Source organism: Neolamprologus multifasciatus, chromosome 7, assembly GCF_963576455.1.
Source record: "Neolamprologus multifasciatus chromosome 7, fNeoMul1.2, whole genome shotgun sequence".
In the NCBI taxonomy this organism is placed as follows: Eukaryota; Metazoa; Chordata; class Actinopteri; order Cichliformes; family Cichlidae; genus Neolamprologus; species Neolamprologus multifasciatus.
In genome coordinates, this window is record NC_140445.1 from 5,626,062 (window position 1) to 5,647,973 (window position 21,912).

General features: G+C 40.4%; 1 protein-coding gene across 2 annotated transcripts in view; it reads left to right on the forward strand.

The window, feature by feature from the left end:
- The first annotated feature begins 1,489 nt into the window (after nucleotides 1–1,489).
- The window catches only part of far1 (fatty acyl CoA reductase 1), a 35,153-nt gene continuing 14,730 nt past the window's right edge, over nucleotides 1,490–21,912 (forward strand). For both annotated transcript variants that reach the window (XM_085169177.1, XM_085169175.1), the window contains exons 1-5: nucleotides 1,490–1,620; nucleotides 16,587–16,688; nucleotides 18,720–18,836; nucleotides 19,479–19,654; nucleotides 21,341–21,520. In XM_085169177.1, the coding sequence (XP_085025303.1) occupies nucleotides 16,617–16,688; nucleotides 18,720–18,836; nucleotides 19,479–19,654; nucleotides 21,341–21,520 (545 nt within the window). In that variant the 5' untranslated portion in view covers nucleotides 1,490–1,620; nucleotides 16,587–16,616. The remainder of the gene's footprint in view (nucleotides 1,621–16,586; nucleotides 16,689–18,719; nucleotides 18,837–19,478; nucleotides 19,655–21,340; nucleotides 21,521–21,912) is intronic.

The window sequence follows — 21,912 nt, forward strand, 5'->3', positions numbered from 1 at the left end:
GTCGCACCTCAGACTGTCCAAGAGTTCAGTGATGCTGGTCCAGATCTGGGAGAGGATCCCCAGGACATCATCTATCGTCTCATTAGAAGCATGCCCTGGCATTGTCACACATGCATACAAACACCTGGGGGACATACAATCTACTGAGTACCATTTTTAGCTGCTACTATGAAATTTTGGCAAAATGGATTAACCTGCCACATCATTTTTCTCTTTGATTTCAGCCCTTTATAGGTTGATCATTTTCTTTTCCATCAAACGATGTGGTATCCTTTCATTCATATCACATTACCCAGCACATATCAGTATAGATATGCAGAATAATTTTTTTTTCTTTATCCAGTTGCGGTCTGATGTGTTTTCAGAGCATTCTTTTAATTTTCTGAGCAGTGTACTTATACGCTGGTGTAAGTTTTGCATTTACATTAGAATAAGAGGCTCGATGAAATCGACAGCCTACGACACCATAATGTTACTTTTCCTCACTTTTAGAACAACTTCCATGGCTTTTTAATGGCTCTGCTTCCTTCCTCACTGGGCAGGGAGGCCTTTCAAAGTACCTGCCTTTGTTAGGTGTGTCATGTGACCCAGAGTGGAGACATGTAACTACATGTAGCTAGTATGTATGTATGCAGTCTGGGAACCACCCATCTACATACCACTTTTTTTTTTTTAATTATCTAATCCTTTTAAAACCATCCTGGTTCAGTGAATGGGACCAATTAAAACCCATTTCCAAAAATAGAAATACAATTGCACACTTTTGCCGTTTTTGTTGCAGCAGTACATCATATTTCAGTTTCTATCAAGGAACTAATTTTCCCAAGGGGCCAGATGAGAAACTAGGACTGCTGTGGAGGGCCTCAGCAATGAGCTCATATAGTACGGAGGATAACATTAATATGAGCAGAACTGGGCTCTGTGTTTTGATGCAGCCCTCCACAACAGTCCCAGTTTCTCACGAGGCCCCTTGGGGAAATTAACTGCCCACGCCTGAGAAATGCGCTATTTACAAAAATGTCATGACCTGATTGCGTCTCCTTTTCTTCAGCCCATGCTTTTCAGGGTGAACTGTTTGATGCTTACTCCGCCCACTTTTGCTATGTTACAGATGCAAATTTGATAAAGTGGTTTCACACCTACGGTGCCGAAACAACAAAAGGTTTTGCACAGAAACCTTAGCTACTGCCATTTTTCTTCATCTAAACGTACCACGAGGATACTTCCAGTTTTTACGAAAGTGTTACTGTGAACGTGATGTCCTAATAAATTGATGATTTAAGGCTTAGAAAGCCTTGCAGGTTTTGCCTTAGGTAATAATGACCTCTGTCTCATAATTAAACGATAGTAAGTCATAATTAGGAGAAAAGTCTCAGTCGAAAGTCTTTTCGTGTCTCCGTAGGTCGAGTAGGTGAAACAGGTAGGAGTGAGACCTCATCTTCTTCCTATCTGTGCGCGAGACCGCTGTCCCTGACGTCACGGGGTTCATTTATTCCGCTGGCTTCCTGCTGGGGCTCCACTCAGTCTTTCGTAGCGGTACTCGCTACTTTTCGCTTCCCGCCTCACTTCACCACTCTCTCCTAAGTTTTCACGCCGGGAGGAAAAGCGCCGACATTTCTGGTACGTACACGCTTCAAATCGCCTTGTGCAGACACGCGCGCGCCCCTGTGTGCGTCTCTGCCCGTGTATGCATGTGTGTGCTCGTGCTCCTGTAACTGTAAGCGGGGTTTCAGAGCTTCAAGTGCCCGTGCGACAGGCTGTCAACGTGTAGGCAGAGATGCGACACGGAGAAGGGAGGGGTGGCTCGAGGCTTCTGTAGCGCGACTCCCAACAAATTACGCAGATATGAGGACCAGCTGCGACTCTGCTGGCATTTCTCTCACATCGCGCACAAACGTGTCAGCCAGCCACCGCGAAACTCTTGCAGCATTTCTTGTGGGGTGGCCACTCTTCCTCGTTTTTTCTACTTAAACGAGGAAGGGGGAACTACTTCAGCAGCACAGGAGACTCTTAATTTGTGGCGAGGCTCTAGCTGAGGCGCACACCTTCTAAATTTCCTCGCAGAATCTGCTACTAATCACATTAAAGGCAGTCACAGCCAAACATTAGTCTGCGTGGTCGGTTTAATCGTCGCCTACTGTGCAAATGGAGAGTGAGTGGTGACCGTGATAATGATTTGAGGCAGCTGTGTGTAATGAGAATCACGGGCTTCACTGCTCACTCTACCTAATGGAGTCTGGCTTTTTTTTTATTCCCTCCTCCTCTTTCACGCTTTTTCTAATTACACACACTGGTTTAGGTAAAATCTCAAAGAATTACTTCATCACGATGATTATGGTGACATGCTGACTGAAAGAAAATGGAATTGTTGCAATCATCAGAGGGTTTATTGAATTTTTTCCCCTCAGAGATGTTTCTGTGGTCTCCTACAAATATAAACTTTCAGAAGAGGTTTGTTTCTCAATAATTAACACACGCACATGTGTAAGATGTTTAAGTGCTCTAGGATTTGGCTCTGTTCCCACTCAGTTGGCATACTTTGTTTCAAACTAAGTTAACCTGCAATACAAGTACATAGATGGCCGTGCTTTGTCAACAATTACAGACAGGAAGTTGATTCAGACTGGAATAAGCATGTTTTTGGCATTTGCACCTGCAGGACTTGAAGTCAACGCATGCTTGTTGGCTTCCCCAGACAGTGAGTGATTCATGATTTTCCCCCCCCCAGTTGCACTACCTCTACGAACATAGTCTTAAAAAAAAACCTGCCTAGCAGCAACAGAATGACAAGGCAACATCTGTGTTCGGTTTAAATCACTGAAAGTTGCAAATAAGCACATTTAGTAAAATCTTCATTTAAAAACTGGACCATGATGGTGTCAGTTGGAGATGTTGATGCTACTACACAATCAAAAAGCTTCATTCAGCTTCTCTGCAATCTCACCCTCTTGCAAGATAACTTGTGCAACATCATAAAATCAAGTACGTTTGTTAGCAAACGAACTTCTGCCAAATCTTTACTTGCCTTTGTTTTACTTCTCTTTTTCAAAAGGGACAGTCAGCTATCCTCTTTTTGTTTGTTTGTGGTTGCTCATTTGTTGGCTAGCTAAGGAAAAATGCACTGCCAAGGAGCACCAGAAATGTTGTCCATGTAATAAAACGATGTTAACCCCAGTTGTCCATCTTCAAGTGTAAAAACATGCAGTCAGAAATGCAAATGCATAAACCAGTTAACTAATCGGAAGACTGGATCTGCGGCCGTTAAACTTGTGCTTTCAAGATGTTGTAAAGGGCTTTAAAAATGTACGCACAGGATTACAGTTGTCGTCACACTGGCCTGAGATATTGTTTTTGAGATTTCACAAGTTGTCTTCTGCAAACACCAGGCTATGAATTGCATGTGTCCAGGTTTCGCTTAAGCCTGGAGACTCCGGGGAATGGGGGGGGGGGGGGTCCTCACCGAAGATGTTTTGCGCATGAGATGCGTGTTTGTTTTGGTGCTTTTTGCATCAGTTTATGATTCTGTCTTTAGTGTGGGGAAGCATCCTACTTAAGTCTTCACTCATTACTACTTTAAAGAAGAGGGAGCATCAGCTTTCAGGCCATTCAGAAACCCTCTCTGTTTTTAAGATTAGCCTTATAACTTTCCTTTTTTGATAAAGATCATAGGGCTGGATCAGATGACCATCCCTTAGATAAGCTGCAGAAGGCTTAGGCCTCTGGGGGCTTCCCATGATGCACTTTTCTTTAATTTGCATCTTTTTGCTCACAGTGTTTATACACTGCATTTAATCATTAGTTATTATTCTCTGGCTCTCTTCTATAGTGTGACTTTTGTTCTGTCTTCCTCCCCTCACCACTAACCAGTCACAATAGATGCCCCACCCCCTGAGCCTGGTTCTGCTGGAGGTTTCTTCCTGTTAAAGGGGAATTCTTCCTTCCCCCTGTTGCCAAGTGCTTGCTCATAGGTGATCCTGTGATGGTTGGAGTTTTCTCTGTATTATTGTTGGAACTACCTTACAATATAAAGTGCCTTGAGGCAACTCTTGCTGTTATTTGGTGTTACATTTAAATTAATTCAATTGAATTAATTTAAATGTATTACTCTAAATTTTATTTAGCACATTCAAAAATGAGAGCTTGAAACAAATACATTTGCCCGTTTGAAACAAATGTATTAACGTTTAAGCGTGTGAAACAAAATTGAACCGCAAAATCTACATAAAATGTGGTAAATAGAACCGTTACAGGGAAATCAAGTGTAACTGAAATGGAAAAAGAGAATCTCTAATCAGAATTAAATGAATAAATTACAAAGAAAATGTTAATATTACAAAAGGAGAACAAATGTATGAAAAATTCCACAAATGGAGAATAAGAGAGAAGACACACAAAGGACTCTTTGGGTGATTACCTCAGTGATCTTTAGTCATAATATAAAGTTAACAGACTTGTAATATAAGTGCTATACAGTCTGATGCACAGAGAGCTGTGAAAACACAATTTTTCACTTTACCAGTGCAGCTGAGCTTAAACGGGAGCGAAGTGTTTTCTTCTCTTTGTACCAGTTAAGTTTTGTAGTTGCCACAGACTTGCATTACAGCATCCTAAAGCAAAACTTAATAACTTAAGCCCAGTGTAATGTAGGTAGATCTGTCCTCGTCTGGATATCTGATTGCATCACATCAACATAAGACAGAAAGCACACAATATACAAATACTTTGACTCTCATTGCATCGCATGGATAATTGTAACCAGACCCAATTGGACAAATTACGTGTTTTATTTGTTAAGAAATTTGATGGCCTGAGGATTAAGCCTCCCATCACTCACAATATTATTTGCCTTGCTGCTTTATAAATGCTTTTTAAGCTTGGTAATCCAATTCCCAACAACCTACCAGCTATTGTTACCATCTTTTTAATTGCCTTTTTCTGTGCCTCAGAGGCTGTTACAAACCCAAAGATAATACAGTCAACACACTTTCAATAAAAGCACGATCGAACGTGTGAAACGTATTAAACTATAGCGTTTATTTGTTAGCTACCCATCGCAACACTAAAGGATTTTCTCATTAAATTTAAAGTAAGGATCTTTAAGGATTCTTTTTTTATAATTCAAGCATGAACAAAGTGAATTACCATTTCATATCATGACATTTTTATTATTATCATCTCTAATATCTTTGAATTTGGTTAGATTAGTGGTGTGAATATATACATTTCAGTGTCTGTAACGCTTTATCATTTAATTCAAAGATCTATCACTCTGCCACTTGTTTGGTATTAGGTGGGGTTTCACATCAGTCAGGTGTGGATTGTTCCTCTGAGAGCATTTGTCAAAAGCTTAGACTTCCTCCGTCTGTAAACAATTAAACCTCAGCCACAGGTGCCCAGTTGGGGCATTATAATGCATTTGATCAATTATTTAGAGTGAAGCATCAGGGATCAACTTGCTGTCTGCCTGCCTGCCTGTAGGCTTCAGTAGCTCTTTCACAAACACTTGATCAAACGCCTTAGCAGGCCCTGCAAGGCTACAGCTAGGGACAGAGCTTTCTGTTCATTCACATGGAGACACAAGATTTGAGGGAGTATTTCAGTGTAGGCTGATGAGTTTTCAAGGGCAGCTGTATGTGGGGATGCTAGATATGTTCGGGGAGAGAAAGCTTTTAGTCTTTTGTTCCAGGGTCTTTTTTCCTTTTTCTTTTTCCTGTGATGTGCACACTTTCTCTGCAACTTTAAAGGGGTTAATGCATGCATGATCCTTTTTTGTTGTTGTTGTTTTTTGGTCAGGCTAAGAGACATGCCTCCCCTCTCTCCCCTGCACTCCCGTTTTTCTTCGCAATCACATCTTGTTTGTTTTTCTCAATTATCTCATCTCTATAATCATAGACCAGGCAACACAAGGAAACACGAGCATTACTAGATTCCTGCCTGTGAAGCAGCTTCACAGCAATTCTTGCTATTAGCCAAAAGAGTTTGTCCTCCTCCAACCCTGGATATATTGGCCAAAAGAGGCATGCAGTGCTTCCAGGTAGGCTCTGGTGGGGTTTTTATTCTTATAAATACCATTTATAAGCAAGCACATGCTGGTATTTTTTTGGTCTATCAATCTATACTGCTACTTTGATATTGTTTTTTCAATAGAGTTGGGTGAACTAAAAAAAAGAAATAAAATTAAAATAAATAAATGACAGTTTTAGTATAGTGGATGGGGATTTGCGTCTTTATTTTTGAGAAACCAACAGGTTGGATGCCAAAAAGTGACTGTAAAATTACACCTCAACTACTCCTCAACCGCTTGGGGAGTGGTTGCTGGAGGTATGTGTCTAATGCTAGGTGGAATCGCTCACAAAGAGCACCATAAACCTTGTGATTGTTGATTCTGACTCTTCTGAAAACACTTACGAAAGTGCAAAGCAAACCAGAAACTGAGACAACCACTGGCAGGTGATCACTGAGCAGTCCCTCGGCCCGTGTGGTTTGCCCTTTACTTGCAGTGGACGGTAGCAGGCATGCCCCCAAGCAGACAGGACCTATTAGTAGCCACTTACAAGAATCATTGTTTTATATTTATGTGGCATATAGAACATTTTATCTGTATAGCAGCAAAACAACAGTCACCTTACTTTGTAATATGAAACTCTTCAAAGTGTTGGCGTCACCAGCATTGGTGAGAAAACCCCACACAACAATGACCTGTTTTACCGGCTGTCAGGTTATGTTTCACGAGGAAGTGAAGCTACACTCCACCACACTCAACAATCGACTTGTTTGCCAACTGCTGCTTTGAGTGGTTAGTCTGTGCTGGTTGACTTTAGAGTTTGAAAGTGCTTTGAAGGTCAGACTTCGACATAAACATTTTTAATAACCCCTTTTTATTTTTTTCCCCTCCATCCTACAAACTGTCGGCTACCATGCAAAATGTATACAAAAACTGGCTCCTTGATATACTGCTAAATTCGAATGATAATTTAGGCATGTAGTGAATCAGTGAGTGCAATAACTAGCTGCAGATTGCACTACATTAGTGATCGATTCAATGATCAGCATGGTCATTTATGTTCATCGTTCAGGAGGTGCTTTGCATTGACCATTTACAGTTAAATGTGGGCTATTCCACATTTACTGGTTTGTAAAATCACTTTGTTTTACAAGCCCGATTTTTGGTGCATTACTTTTTTTTTTTCTCCGACTTGTGTGCATGTATCCTTTTTGGTATGACTCCTAAGCAGTGGTTTTTAAAGGAGGCCACACGCTTCCTGTCTTGTGGCCAAACTCAACTGGCTTCAGGCACTTAAACACTCTTTAGTTTTTATGTTGCAGATCCTTCAAGGGCCCTAAACACAAAGCAAGCAAAACTAGAAGGATGGTTATTCGCACACAGACACAAACAGGGGGCAAATCTACAGCTACAGCAGAATTAATAAATGCTTGCAGAAGGCACCTGGGGGTTTAATACAGCTGGCTTGTTGTTCTAGTCTTGGTTATTAAAGCACCATAACACAGCAGCGTGATGTGAATGATTGTCTTGCATGTTTGCAGTTTAAATGCCAGGATGAGTAGGCTGACACACCTCCTGACTTTCTAAACTCTGTGGCCTGTATAACCTTTGCATGATTGAACACTGATCCTGTTGGCTTCTGTTCTTTAGCTGGTACTTTGTTTTTCTGGCCACTGGTTTGACCCATCTTAGTGTTATGTAATACATTTTCCACACACTTTAATTATATGATAATCCAGTTTAAGCATATGTACGTCCTCCTCAGTTTAGCTGTGACACTGCTGTTGTCGAAGTTGCTCTGCAGTGTGAGTTTGAAGAGTTTGCTCTGCTGGACACCTGCAGTTATGTTGTCCCCATTACCTCTGCTCTTTTGATCCAAAATAATCCTCTCACAGATATGTGTTCTTTACTTGATGCAGATACTTGATACTTTGATCCTCTCCAAAACGGAAAAAAGAAATCTGATGTGGGAAGCGAGCAGTTGGCTGTTCTGTGACCATTTTAAATAACTTGACGTTCTGGTGCTCGTTTTCTTCAAAAGGCAGACTTAGCTTTGTGGGGTAAGCCAACTACTGTCAGCAACAAGTGAAAGATGACAACAGTAGCTGGCCGGTCAAATAGCTTCACATTTGTGTCATCCACTTTTACTGCCAGTGGATTTAGGTGTGTCACGGACATTGTGAGCCTCGGGTCGTGCACACGCTCCAGCCTCTCGAGCCCAACTTCCTCCCCAAATGACCTCATGCATTGACAGCTTTTGTGGGTGTTTTTTGTTTTGGTTTTCTTCCTTGAAACTTTAGCATGTTCAATCTAATTTTTTTTCTTAATATTGATGTGTAAACTGAAGTATGTGCAAATTGTTAAACTGCTCAGCAAGTGTGGGAACCCTTTGAGAAACACAGCACTCTTGCATATTTGGAACCTTGCAGATCAGCTCAGAAAGAAGACGGATCCTAAAAGTAGATAAATGACAGAAATGCACACAAAGCGACGGTGCCTCTTCTGCTTGTGTTTTCAGTATCGTAAGATTCATCATGGGAATGATCGGATAACCTTATCAATAAAATCTTACGTAGAGTTTGAGACTGTGGGAGAATAATAGTCTAGAGTGCAGACTAAAGGTTTAATAAACTACACCTGATGTTTGGGTTTGCTGAATAGAAGATAAGATAAAAGCAGCTTCAATTTTCCATATTGAAACCGAAAATTTAATTTAGCCATGGTTCTGAAAGTTCATGGAGTTCACACAGTCCTGATAAGCTGATTCTAACGTCAGCCTCCGTCAGCTGATGGCTCAGCTGAGACCTTTTTGTGTATCCCGTTGGCAAATTTCCCCAGCTTCTCCATTTCATGCTATTTCTGACTTAATGTGCTCCCGCTTGCCTCACCCTGACAGTTGGTCACTACAATAGATAATCAAGCTCGGTTCATGTCAAGATAGTGTTGTCATTTAGTCCCGTTAGTGGGCCTTTCAATGTGGCATTTTTAATATTCTGTACAGTTTTCCTTACTAATAACTAGGGGTGGGGGAAAAAATCGATACTGTGTAGTATGGTGATATTTTGTTTGCTAATAATGTATCGATACAGGGACAACAGAAATCGATATTTTGTTACAAAAAAGGTTTTTGTGCTCTGACTTCAGAGCATGTTGATCCTTTTTCTGAGCAAGAATCCTGACATTCCTTCACTGTCCAAATGTGTTTAACTTTTTATGGCAGCAATAAACATGACAGTTTACTTATTTTAATTTAATACGTGTTTTATTTTAATTAAGTTTAAAACTTTTTTTATTTAATGTAAAATTATATTTTGTTTTAATTTACTTTCAAATTCTTCAGTTGCTGAAGGGGCTGCATAGTGTTCATAAATTTCATAGTTCAGAATAGCTATAATTGTACCAGATGGTTGATTCAGTTAAGTTGGACTAGACTGTAATACAAACCGTTCAGTTTGTCAACAATAAAACTGAAATGAGAGAAAGACTGAGTGCGAGACTTTGATATTAGATAAAATGAATATTGATAAAGTTTACCTTTATGTACAGAATCTGAATATCGCAAAATATTTTTAAAAAATTGCAATAATATCGTATCGTGGGATGTATGGTGATTCCCACCTCTACTAATAACGTATACGGATAAATTTCTTATTCTTGCATGTCTATATCCTAGTTTGTTTGTATTATTTTACTGTTATTAAAACTTATTTTCCCTGTTATTGCTTTAAGCTGCTGAATTTCATGGACGTTACATGGTGTGAATGCCCCTTTCAGCTTTCCACTTATCACTTGGGGTCAGAGCAATACCATGCTATAGAAATGATTGCAGATGCAGTAACAATACTTTTTTTTTTTGATCAAGGTCTTTTTATTGAACAAAGAATTGCTTCCAACAACAATTACAGCAATATTAACAAAAAGTTGTGCCCCCCCCCCCCCCCCCCAGCCAGAGAGGAAAGAAGAGATAAAATAAAAAAACAACAACAAAAAAAACTCACACGCACATTAAGCGATAGTATCGGGACTTAATCTTTCAAAGTAAGAAAGAAAAGGTTGCCATGTGTCATAAAACCTCCGAACCGAACCTTTTACAGTGTAGCGGATCTTTTCCAGCTGAGTATAGTTCATGACATCCTTAACCCATTGCCCATATACAGGTGGAAGTGGCTCTTTCCATTTCAATAATATCATTCTACGGGCCAAAAGAGTGCAAAAGGCCAGAAGATCAGAGTGTGATTTGGAAAGACTGGCATCACAAGGCGTCACCCCAAAAATAGCTATAAACGGGCAGGGTGCAATTGGAACACCAAATATGTTGGACATGGTTTCAAACATGCTTTTCCAAAAGCTACCCAGTTTTGGACATGCCCAGAACATGTGAAATAGGGAAGCAGGCTCTCGTTTGCACCGGTCACGTGGGGTCAAACCCATCCTTGATTTTGCTCAGTCTAGTTTTAGACCAATGGAGACGGTGAACCGCTTTGAACTGATTCACCACATGTTTAAGGCAAATAGATGACGAAGAAATTCTATTGATTTTCTTATGCCAAGTCTCATCTGCAATCCGTTGGCCAAGATCACTTCCCCATCGTTCCTTAAGTGATTGCAATGTGGACAGCCTAAAATTACTTAACAGCTCATAAACATCACTTATAACCAGTGTTGGGTAAGTTACTTTAAAATAGTAACTTAGTTACATTACTAGTTACTTCTATCAAAAGTAACTCAGTTACTTCAAGTTACTCGTTACTTTCAAAGTAACTAGTTACTAGGGAAAGTAACTTTGGTTTTACTCAGAATTCTCTTGTTAATGTGCTGCTTCCATAACTTTGCCAGTCTTCTAGCTTGCTTACTTGCTACAAGTGCACTGTGCCACCTACCAATAGAAAGGAAAAGATAATGTGCATATTTCCACAAGAGAAATCCCACGCCTGGACCGTCATTGACTGCTGCCATGATTCTAGCCTACGTCACAGCATCATGTGCGCCTTTTACATCCAACACAAAAAACTGCAGTCGTGGTGCTTTGATTGTACTCAGAACTCGGAAATTCTGCCTTCTAAATAGGAAGATGTAGGTAACACCAGACTGCAGATGAGCTGCATACAGAGCTGGACTGGGACAAAAAATCGGCCCGGGCATTTTGACTAGAGACCGGCCATTATAGGAAAAATCATAAAGCCTTTGAATGAAAACAAACGCTGTTGTGACAGTGATGTACACTGTTTTGATGGTATATATGCATCAGTCGTTTTTTGTAAGATTCAGATAATTATTTTTTAAAAGCTAGACATTTTAAATGAGAATAAAAAAGAAAAGTATTTCTTTGTGCCCACCTCTCCCTGTTAATGCCCTACCTGGCGCCCCTGGCAAAACTTTGCTAGATCGCTCATGCACAGTTACCAGCTGTCAGCTACCTAAAAAGGATCCTGGGGTTATCTGTCTCTCAGAAACAGTTCATAACTTCCCTTCAACTCATTTATGTCACCTAAAAGGTAAACCTGTATCTCCATCACCTGTTCAGCTCTGATGATTCAGTAAGGACATCTCCTGGTTTCATGTTTCCCTCTCACCAGATAAACAAACCGACATCATCAGCAGCAGCAGCTTTTTTGCAGCTGTGGCTCCAGCAAACATCAGCTGATACTAGGAATTAATATTAAATAAATTCTAACAACAGCTGATCAAGCTTAAACGTGCTGCTGTTGTTTAACGCGACATCGGCTGGTTTCCTCTTTCTGGCGCAAAGTGGGCGATAAACAAACAAGAGAGCCGATCAGCTGATCATTGATCAGTTTTCATGATTGAAGTAGAAACGGGAGAGGGAGGGGGAGAATGAAAGAAGAAGAGGCAGCTGTGCAGCAAAGACACAGAATAACTCCAGCTTTGTGCCTTTTTCAATGTAGCCGAATTACGGGACAAACTGTTCCTTTTCACCTCAATAAGAAATGCGTAATATTTTCTCTTAATACCAGACGGGACGGTTGGCAACTCTAATAACTTATGAACAAAATAAGTTTAACATCGTTAACATCATAGCACCCACCCAGCTGTATAGAAACTCCGTCATGCTAGCTAGTACGCAGTACGGAAAAAGTCAGAATAACGAAAATAAACTCCACCTAAACTTGGTTTATATCTGACCCAGATAGACTGCAGGTCATAACTTCTTACCTGAAGTTCAGTTCACACTTGGACCGGCGGCCGCCTCGGGTCTCTTTTCCTTCTCTTCCACCTGCTGGCCTCCAGCACTTGCTAATGTTATTGAATCTGTGGAAGTTCCGCGATAGCCACCACACGAAGTAACGAGTAACGACCCTATCTAAATCCCAGTAACGACTAACGCGTTCCTGATTTTGACATAATAACTAGTTACCGTGCTCGTTACCACAATAATAACGTAGTTACTGTAACGCGTTACTTAATAACGCGTTAGTCCCAACACTGCTTATAACCCGCTTGGCATTTGGTTTAAATTCAAAAATATCATCCAAAAGGGACGGAGGTGGACAGGACGGAAAGCAGTCGGTATTAGAAGCAACAAAATTCCTGAGTTGTAGATACCTGAAAAAGTGTGATTGAGGGATCTTGAACTTGTTCACCAGCTGTTCAAATGAGGAAAAGATATTGTCCGTGAAAAGAGCAGTCATTGATGTTATTCCAAGCTTTGTCCATATGTTAAATGCCTTGTCCGTTAAGGATGGGGAGAACATGCAATGTCTGCAGTAACTAGCAGGAGTCTTTCCCTCCCCTTTCAGTTGAGTTTGGAGCCTAGTCACATTATGGGCATTGTGTGATGTTTTTAATAAGGTCAGTCTCAGGCCCAGTATAACCCACAAGCTATATCAGACTAAAATATGTCTTTATAATATAGATATTTATAATAAAGATCTTTTATAATCTCTCTGGTGTGAGTGCTGTTCTGCGCTCGCACAGTGAAACTTGGTCCTAGTTGCAGCAGGGATCAGACAGATGTACAGCTGGAGCTTGGCACTTGGCACAAGATGTGATGCAGCAAACTGTGCATCTGCAGCACTGGCCAGGGATCCACAGAGTGTCTACAGCAGTGGGACCTGGGGAGTTGTTCCTCACATCAGTCCATATGAGCTCCAGAGCCCAAACAGCTGCAGTACCGTGTTAGCAAAAGTTATGCAATCAGTGTCCAGAGTTACTGTTTGTTTGATATTTTTAATCATCTGCTGTGTATGAGCTATTGCTCTGCATCGCAGCAGAATTCACTGACAGTTTAAGTCTTCAGGCTGGTGGCAGTGGCTCTTTGCGTTCAGTGAGCGTTGTGCCCACCAGGATTTTTCCACCAGCTGACAGTGAAAATAAGGTGTCAATGTAGCCCTTGACTTGGTGTCTAGTTTTCAAGTAGTAAATCAGTTTATGCTGCATGTCGTGATGTGCTGTTTTCTCAAGCAACCAGCCATCTGGTTTAGAAATGAGCCTCATGTAAAGCGATCTGTAATGTTTACCAGATGCTTGGAGTTTAGTATAATTTAGCCCTTTTTATATAACAGGAAAGGAAACTAGGATAGGAGAGTGTAGAGCTACACTTTCTCCTCAGGCAACACCGAGATAGAGGAGGATGTTGCCCACGCCCGTCCTAGTCTGACAGTGCAAACCTGAATAACCAGTTCAACTGTAACTACGTGTGTGGCGATTAGGGATTGATCGGTATCATAAACGGTAGTAACCAGACCGAAAAGCAGCGCACATTTTTTTTTTTTTTTTTTTTTTTTTTTTTTTTCTTCCCTGAGCTGTGATACACTTTGGATTCCAGCCAATCATTTTACCTTTGAGAGCGTAGAAGGCGGGCCCAGGTACGTACGTTCTTTTAGAGCAGAGATACAGATTAAAAATGCCCAAGGCAAAGCTGTCAAAGACTGGCTGTACTTCACAGCAAAATATGCAAACTCAGCAGCCTGCAACAAGTGCTTTAAGCTGATACTGTGCAAAGGCGGTAACACCTCCAATCTGATGAAACACCTGGCGACGCATAGCATTTTGTTAAAAGCCGAGAAATGCGCTGTATTAGCTTGCTGCGAGACCTCACACCGTGCACATCTACTGTGGGTGTGGTGCCTGTAATCAGATGCTGACTTAGCAACCTCCCCCAAAAACCCGAAGAGGAGAGTCCTGGCCCCTAGCCCTGCCAGTGTAGCAGAAATGATGAGGATGATGATGCAGCAGCAGCCGTTCTTCTCTGCGTGAGCAGCTTAACCTTGTTCGTGTGGCTAACCACGTTATTACATTAATGCATGTAAGGTGAACTAGCAAACATCATCATAGCTACATGCGGCTGTCTTCTTGTTTGATGGCAGATACTCCCTTCACCCTGGACAAAAAGGCTAAAATGACCAAAGAAAAAGTGGAAAACAGCTAAACATGAGAGGTTTTTGGACAAAGTTTGTTTTTTCCATTGTTTAAGCTGCTTCCAGCCAGGAGTGATATATGCCCCATAGCTGCAGAAAAGGCTAACATTGTTATCTTTTTACAAAAATACAGCTGAACATGAGAGGTTTTTGGACCAATTTTGTGTTCTCCATTCTTTAAGCACCGGTACCAGTTTGGTACCGGTATCGGATAAAACCTAAACGATACCCATCCCTAGTGGCGATGGCGCCAAAATGCAAACATGAATGACCACGGAATCGCCCTGTAGCACTGTCAATGTGAACAAAAGAGCTGGATAGCTAACATGGAATCTTAGTTTACCCCCTTTTTTAAAACATTACACACTTTAATCTACAGTAGTTAAACAACCTGAGATAGCTGCAAATATAAACTGCAGGTTTCAGGTTATGTGGATTTTTGTAATAATTTTAGAAAGCCATTTAATGCAAAGAAATAACTCTGGATCTGGCGGAAACTGTTCAGAGGAAAAGATAAGGTCAGTACGAGCTGACCATGATAACGATTTGCATGGTTGTTGTTCCTGTATAAAGGATGGATGAATGGCTTATAAAGTATAAATAAATCTAATAGAAAATCGTAACAGCTTTCCAAACATTAGTTTCTTATATTTTTGTGTGTTTATTGGTTGAATGAACCCATCATCACTCTCAATATATCATTTTCCCAGTGGAAATTAGGGAAGCTTGCGGTGTTCCCATATGGAAAAGATATATATAAATCTTAGAAAGTTTTTATCTGTCTTGTATGAAACTTGTATGAAAAGCATACAAGAGTGAAAACGCATAAGATCCCTTGAAAAATTATATAATGAAACTTGAATGTTTTGTATACTTGCTAAAAAAATATATGAAAGTAATGAGAAAGTGGCCACTTTCATGAGTAAATCATATGTTTTTATTATTTCTTTTCCGTATGGGTTGACCTTCTGATCTCATTTAAAGCCAGCTACTGTGTGTTATCACACAGGCAGACTGATGCACACAAATAAAATGCTTCATAATAAATAAAATCATATGATTATATTCACAATAATGTTTGTTCTGAAAGCCACTTTTAAAGTATAAAGTTCTAGCAGTACAACACCCTAATAGTAAAACTGGAGAAGGATTTGGATTTCTGTAACGGTGCCGTACAATAATCGGCTCCAGTCAGCCGACGGGAGAAAACCACCTGCGTTAATGATTATGTGAAATATCTATCCTAGTGGCCAGTTATCAGCTGGATGGTGTCATTCTTCATAAAAGCCAATAAAGCGACTGATAAAGTTGACACACATCAAAGTGCTTTGTCTACTGCAGTGTTTGCAGACTTGGGTTTAGAGCTGCAATCAACAGCTGATTTGATTTTGTGTGTGTTTGTGTTTTATAAGCCAGGCCACAGAACACTTGTTTCATATTTGGATTATCATTTAATAATTTGGTGCATTTAAAAATGAGTAAATACATAAAATAACATGCAGTTATCAATTCATTTTGTCAGACACTCACTGTGAACCATTATGTTCTTGGGGAAATCCTCGTTAGTGGTATTACAGCACTATTCTAAAAATAAACAATACTGTTCCTATACTTCATGGAAATTATTCAGCTTGTTAAAGTTATATTTGCATATTTGGAGCTCGTTCAAGGACACCAAAGTTGTGCGCTTTGGACTTTCGTTCTCCTAATATATAAAATTGTCCAGGTCCAACTACTTCCTTTTGATTTATAGTAAGCAAACCATTTAATTGGTCTCTACTTTAAAGAGTTGCATAATTGATGAAGCCACCATGTTCTTATTTTTAGCATTAAATAATCAAAACATACTAAAATAACTGGGAAATCCTCCCAGTCAAGCTGTGGATACAGGCTGGTTCAGTTACAGCTGCCGTTCTCCAGCTAAACCTACTTCAAACCAGTTTAGAAAAGCACGGGCATGTTTAAAAACTTTACATATTGCTATGTTGGAGACTTTAAAATAAAGATTTTAAAGTGCAGAATGACTTTCATGTTTGCAGCATTTCCTGGTGTGGTGTGTTTTCAGAATGAAGCAGATGTTACAGGCTGATTAAAATTTTGCACAAAGCAGGTTTGGCAACCTTGAAGTTCCTCAAATGTGAGTCTGTCCTTGTAACACGGATTTATTTTATTTTACTCATCTTTTTCTTATCATGTCTGTGCAGGTCGTGTGGTATTGAGAGACTGCAGACATCATGGTGAACATCCCAGAATACTATGCAGGAAAAAACGTGCTGATCTCCGGAGCGACCGGCTTCATGGGCAAGGTACAGTTGTGGTTTTCATCATCTAGCAGCCAGCAGGACTGAGCCCAGCAATATGAACTTTGGTAATCTTTAAAGTGGCTATCTGGAGAGTTTCCAGTCTGAAGCATGTTACACACTTGACTTGAGTTGTATGTTAAAGTGAAGTGGCACACACGATGACTCCATCAGCTGGAACGCCTCTGCACAACTGCAGCCATCCAGTGAACTGCAGTGTTGCAGTTTTGTGATGATGCAAACACATCGAATTCTATTGTCAGCTATTATTTTGCAATATAGAGCTCAGCAGTGACCACTCATTTTAAAAGGCTCTGGTTCCAGAAGTGAGTGTCTCATTCATTTCCTCCAGTGACGCATCGCATCTTTTATATAAAAGATTTAAGCATCAAACCGAGCAGCTGTGAGTCAAAGATATTTGATTTGGTTCCTCAAAATAAAGAAACTGGAAGAAAGCAAACGTGCAAGAATGTGTACAGAACAAATTTTTGGCAAGAGGAAAATGATTACTCAACCCATAATGCATTGCAAATCTCAAGTTCCAACTTCAAACATCTTTCAGCGTTTTCAAATGTATCTTTTTCATTATCACTGTGTTTTATATGGTTAATAAAAATGTTGTACATTAGTAGTTGATGATGTTTGGAATGATATACAGTGTTTGAGTTTTTTGGCTTATCCTAGCTACCATGAGATTTCCTATTAGTTTTTTCTTTCCTTTCTAGACGGTCATCTTTCCTGTTTAGCCAGCTAATAGCATCTAAAGCCACATGGGCTACGTTCACACTGCAAGCGAAAGCGCATCAAACCCGTTTTTTTTTTTTTGTTTTGTTTTGTTTTTTTTTTGCTTTTCTAACCCTATGCGACCCATATCCGATCATGGGATGACAGTGTGAACGGCACAAATCCGATATTTTCAAATCCGATCTGGGTCACTTTCGTATGTGGTACTGAATCCGATACATATCCGTTGTTTCAGAAAGCGACTGCTGTTTGAACGGTCAAGTCGCATTAAATCAGTCTTTTACGTCACTGACACAAGACGGACTCCAATTATCAGCGCCCGATAAGACATCGCGAACGCTTCCTGGGCATCCCGTGTAGATGTCAGTGAAACTGTTGGGAAGACAAGGTTGGAGAAACGTGAACATTTTATTTGTTCTGCATAATCTGCAGATTCTGACAGAAATCTGCAACTATCCTTTGAAGCACCGCTCCTCTAAAACAGCAATAAGGATCATTATTAGGTTATTTACATTATTATGTAAATAATTTAAAGCGAAAATTGGGAAACGTGAAGTCCGAAGTCTTTATATTAACGGCCATCAGTCAAACAATACTGTTGCTCTGGGTCTAAACAGAGCGCGTTGTGTGTGACGTCTTCTTTTGTGCATGCGGGCCGCTTTGAGCGTTCACACTAGAGCGCGTTTGCTGTCGCATTTTATTTGTAGTGTGAACGAGCAGACAAAAAAATCGGATTTAATCAAAAAATCGGAATTGAGCATTAAGACCTGCAGTGTGAACGTAGCCATGAAGGTTTTGATTGGTTGTTGATGTTAGGGGTTATTGGATTCAATTTCTAAGCTGCTTTTGGTTTGTGACTGTATAGCAGTCATGGTGATGATAAGAGTCATGTCCAGAATTTCTTACTTCCACTTTACTTGAGCTGTTAGAGGAGAGTCGGAAGGCCTCTTAGTCAACCACCATGTAGTGGTTAACACATTCAACTTGCATGTGACAGACCCCAGTTTGAGATGGGGATGGGACCCGAAGTCAGCCTCACTGTGTTCACAAGCTAGTGTACTCCTTGTGCGTGCCAGTACCAAGCGCACATAAGTGGGAGTTGTATAAGGAGGACTCTTGTGCAAAGTCTTTGCCTAATAAAACCTATAAAATGCAACCTCTTTCAAACAAGAGAAGCCAAAAAAACTTTTTTTCTTCTGTATCAGAGTTTGTCTTTTGTGAAGATTTAGCAGGACTGACCAGTTGTAACAATCTCAGTCCAAACTGAGTCATTTTGCTTGCTTGTTATTGAAGGTGCTGCTGGAGAAGCTGCTGAGGTCCTGTCCAGAAGTCAGATCAGTCTATGTGCTGGTCAGATCGAAAGCTGGCCAAAGCCCTAAAGCCCGCATCTCCGAAATCATCAACAGCAAGGTGAGTAATGGGCAAAGAGAGGATGGTGTGATGTGATGACTGGTTTTGAGGCTCTTCTGTAGCTGGCAGATGGAACAAAAATGGCGCACAGAAATGTTATACTGCATATTTTTGCCACATCGACAAAGAACACCCTCTGGATGGACTGCCTTTGCACTTTTGCAAAGTCCAGCAGTTTCTCATTTTGCTCTAGTTTGGTCTTTTTCTCTCCTCTTACTTCATCACTTCTACAGTTTGGAGACTGCAGTGGTTTGCGTGGGCCTAAATTTGTCCTCTGTCATCTTCAGACTCTCAGTGGGGTTCAGATCTGGGATCGCAGTTTCATTATTTCAGTTTCAGCCAATTTTGCAGAGTGACAAGCAGCAACATGTTGGTGAAGCAGCATCTGATAAAGATTGTGCAGAAACCCCCCACACCGTGATACTACCACATTCTTTGGGAACAGTTTTCCAGTTTGATGCCAAATGCAATGTTTAAAAACAAGGAAAAACAGGCTGGTCTGAGAAGTGACGACTCTTCATCCTAAATTGTGACTAGGTCAAAAAAGAAAGGGGTCTTCTACAGCGTGACAGTCATCTGTATTCTGTTATGGTCTTCTGTAACTTCCATGTCGTACTGACTTTACTTTTTTCACTATTTTAGCTGTTTGAAAAATTGCAACAAGATCAGCCGGACTTTGCAGAGAAGGTCATCGCAGTGAACTCTGACCTCACACAACCGGAGCTGAATCTGAGTAAAGCGGACCAGAACATCCTTGCTGAAAACATTGACATCGTCTTCCACTGTGCTGCCACTGTCCGCTTTAGTGAGCCACTCAAGTGAGTTTTTTCCCCCCCCCCCCCTCTTTTTAACCCTTTAAAGCCGGTGGGAGCGGGCACGCTCTGTTTTGCATAACTATTTTTAAATCCCGGTAGCTCTGCAACCACGTAAGCTAGCACAATAATTTTTTTTGCATATGAAACCTGAGGAGTTGTACTTACATCTTATGCCATCAGCTTGTCCTCGGTCACAGTTTCCTTCCACATATAGCTTTGCAAAAACTGCATAAAAAGCTCTTGCAGCAACAAAAACATAATATTCCAGAAACACGCTTTGCTGATCCGATCAGCTGTTTGTAACACTTCCTACTGGAATAGACGTCAGAGCGAACTTTCGCATGTCCGCCATGACCTGCTTGAAACCGGAAGTGACGTAACTTTTTGCGGGAATGTAGTTTTTTTTTTTTTTTTTTTTTTTTTTTTTACCATCAGTGCCTTGTAAGCCTATACTGGTGTTTTTTAAAAGTTATGTTTGACTTTATGACTTTCTGTGTCGTTTCTGGGATGCTTAGGACTCATATTGCACTGCTGGAAATAGTTTATTTTGATGCATATGCTGCTTTTTTGCAAATTTGCATTATAATATTTATTTTCGTTTTTCCTGCAGTATATAAAAATTGGTGTATTTCAAAAATAAAACTATGAAGACACTCAAAATAAATTTCCTGTGGTGGGAAACTATTTTGTGCAACTTTTTTGTATTTACAGTTTTGAGGGATAAACCTCTTAAATTTCTCTAACTAGAAATATATGTTTAAAAAAACAAAAATTTTAAATTTTTTGTAGTTTATTGCACTTTTTTGCAATTTATGTAATTACTGTGCACTTAATGCAGACATATTATTAAAATCTAGGCTGTAATGGTTGTATTGATGTATAGCAACTTGAAATGCTCCCGAAAATGGCTCCACAGCATGTAAAAATATAATATAAGCTCTGGCAGACTTGATTCTATGGTAGGTCTTAAAGGGTTAAATTTCAATATTAGTTTTAAGCTGTTGGTCTTATGTTTGGGGCTCCTGATTGTAGCTTTGCTCATTTATATTCTGACCTTGCACCTTCCTTCGTTCTTTGCTAAAACTTGCTGCTTTTAGCTTCTCCTAAAAACTTAGTTTCTTCTTATTAAATTCTGTGAGCCTGGTAAAGGGCAGCACCTTAGTGCGTGCGATCTACTGCCTTTTTTTAAAATAGCCGTTATTTATTCAAATGAATGGTGATGGAGTCAGTGTTTGCTTGGCGCGGCACGAGAAAAAAACAGCAATGTTGACGGTCTGCCCACTGTTGTTTTGAACCACACAGACTGATGACACCTGACCCGGCATGCAAAGAGCACGCCTGGAGCTGCTTTGAGATTTAACTCTTGCAGCCTTTTGGAGATGGTACATTATGCTTACAAGAAATTATTTGTGCTAAATCGGTGGAATTGGATGCTGTTTATGGGCAGTGTGCAAGCAGGAAATGTGCACATCAGTGTAGTGTAGATTTTAAGTCGGACTAGGAGTCCAGGTAAACATTTGATAAGGGACTTTTGTTTGTGGAAGCTTAAATGATACTTCTGTGTTTTGCGATGACAGATATGTGAACCTTATGTAATCAAAACAGAAGTAAGCATTTTTTAGGTGGAGCTGCAATCACGTCTTGCTTTCCTGACATGTACTATCCTGTCTTTTACCCTCTTTCACTCAGGGATGCAGTGCAGCTGAATGTCCTGGCCACTCAGATGATGCTGGCCCTGGCTCACAGGATGAAGCACCTGGAGGTTTTTATTCACATCTCCACAGCCTATGCCAACTGTAACCGAGAGCTCATCGAGGAAGTCGTCTACTCTCCCTCCGTAGACTACCGAAAACTCATCGATACTCTGGAGTAAGCTGATCTGGAATGTGATCAAACAGCACTGACACCAAACGTCTGCTTCACGTGTGCAGATATGAGGACGTAACAGTCATTGCTAAACAGCAGCATTAAGTTTAATAGTTTTTTTTCCAGACTTTGATGGATTAAAAGCAAGTAGGATGTGCATTTCAAGATTAATGCCAGTGAAATAAAGCGAAGCACTTCAGCTTAACTCTGGCTTTACAGTAAATGGCTCAAGATAGATTAGTAAAGTCTGTGGAGTAGAGATTAGTGCTATGATTCTGGGGGATTTTATGTACAGAGCTGTTCAGTGAACATTTGAGTGCGTGTGCAAAGAGACAGCATGCAGAGTTTGTTGTGTACAGTACACACTGTACTTCTGGATGGGCAGAGTTGCTCGA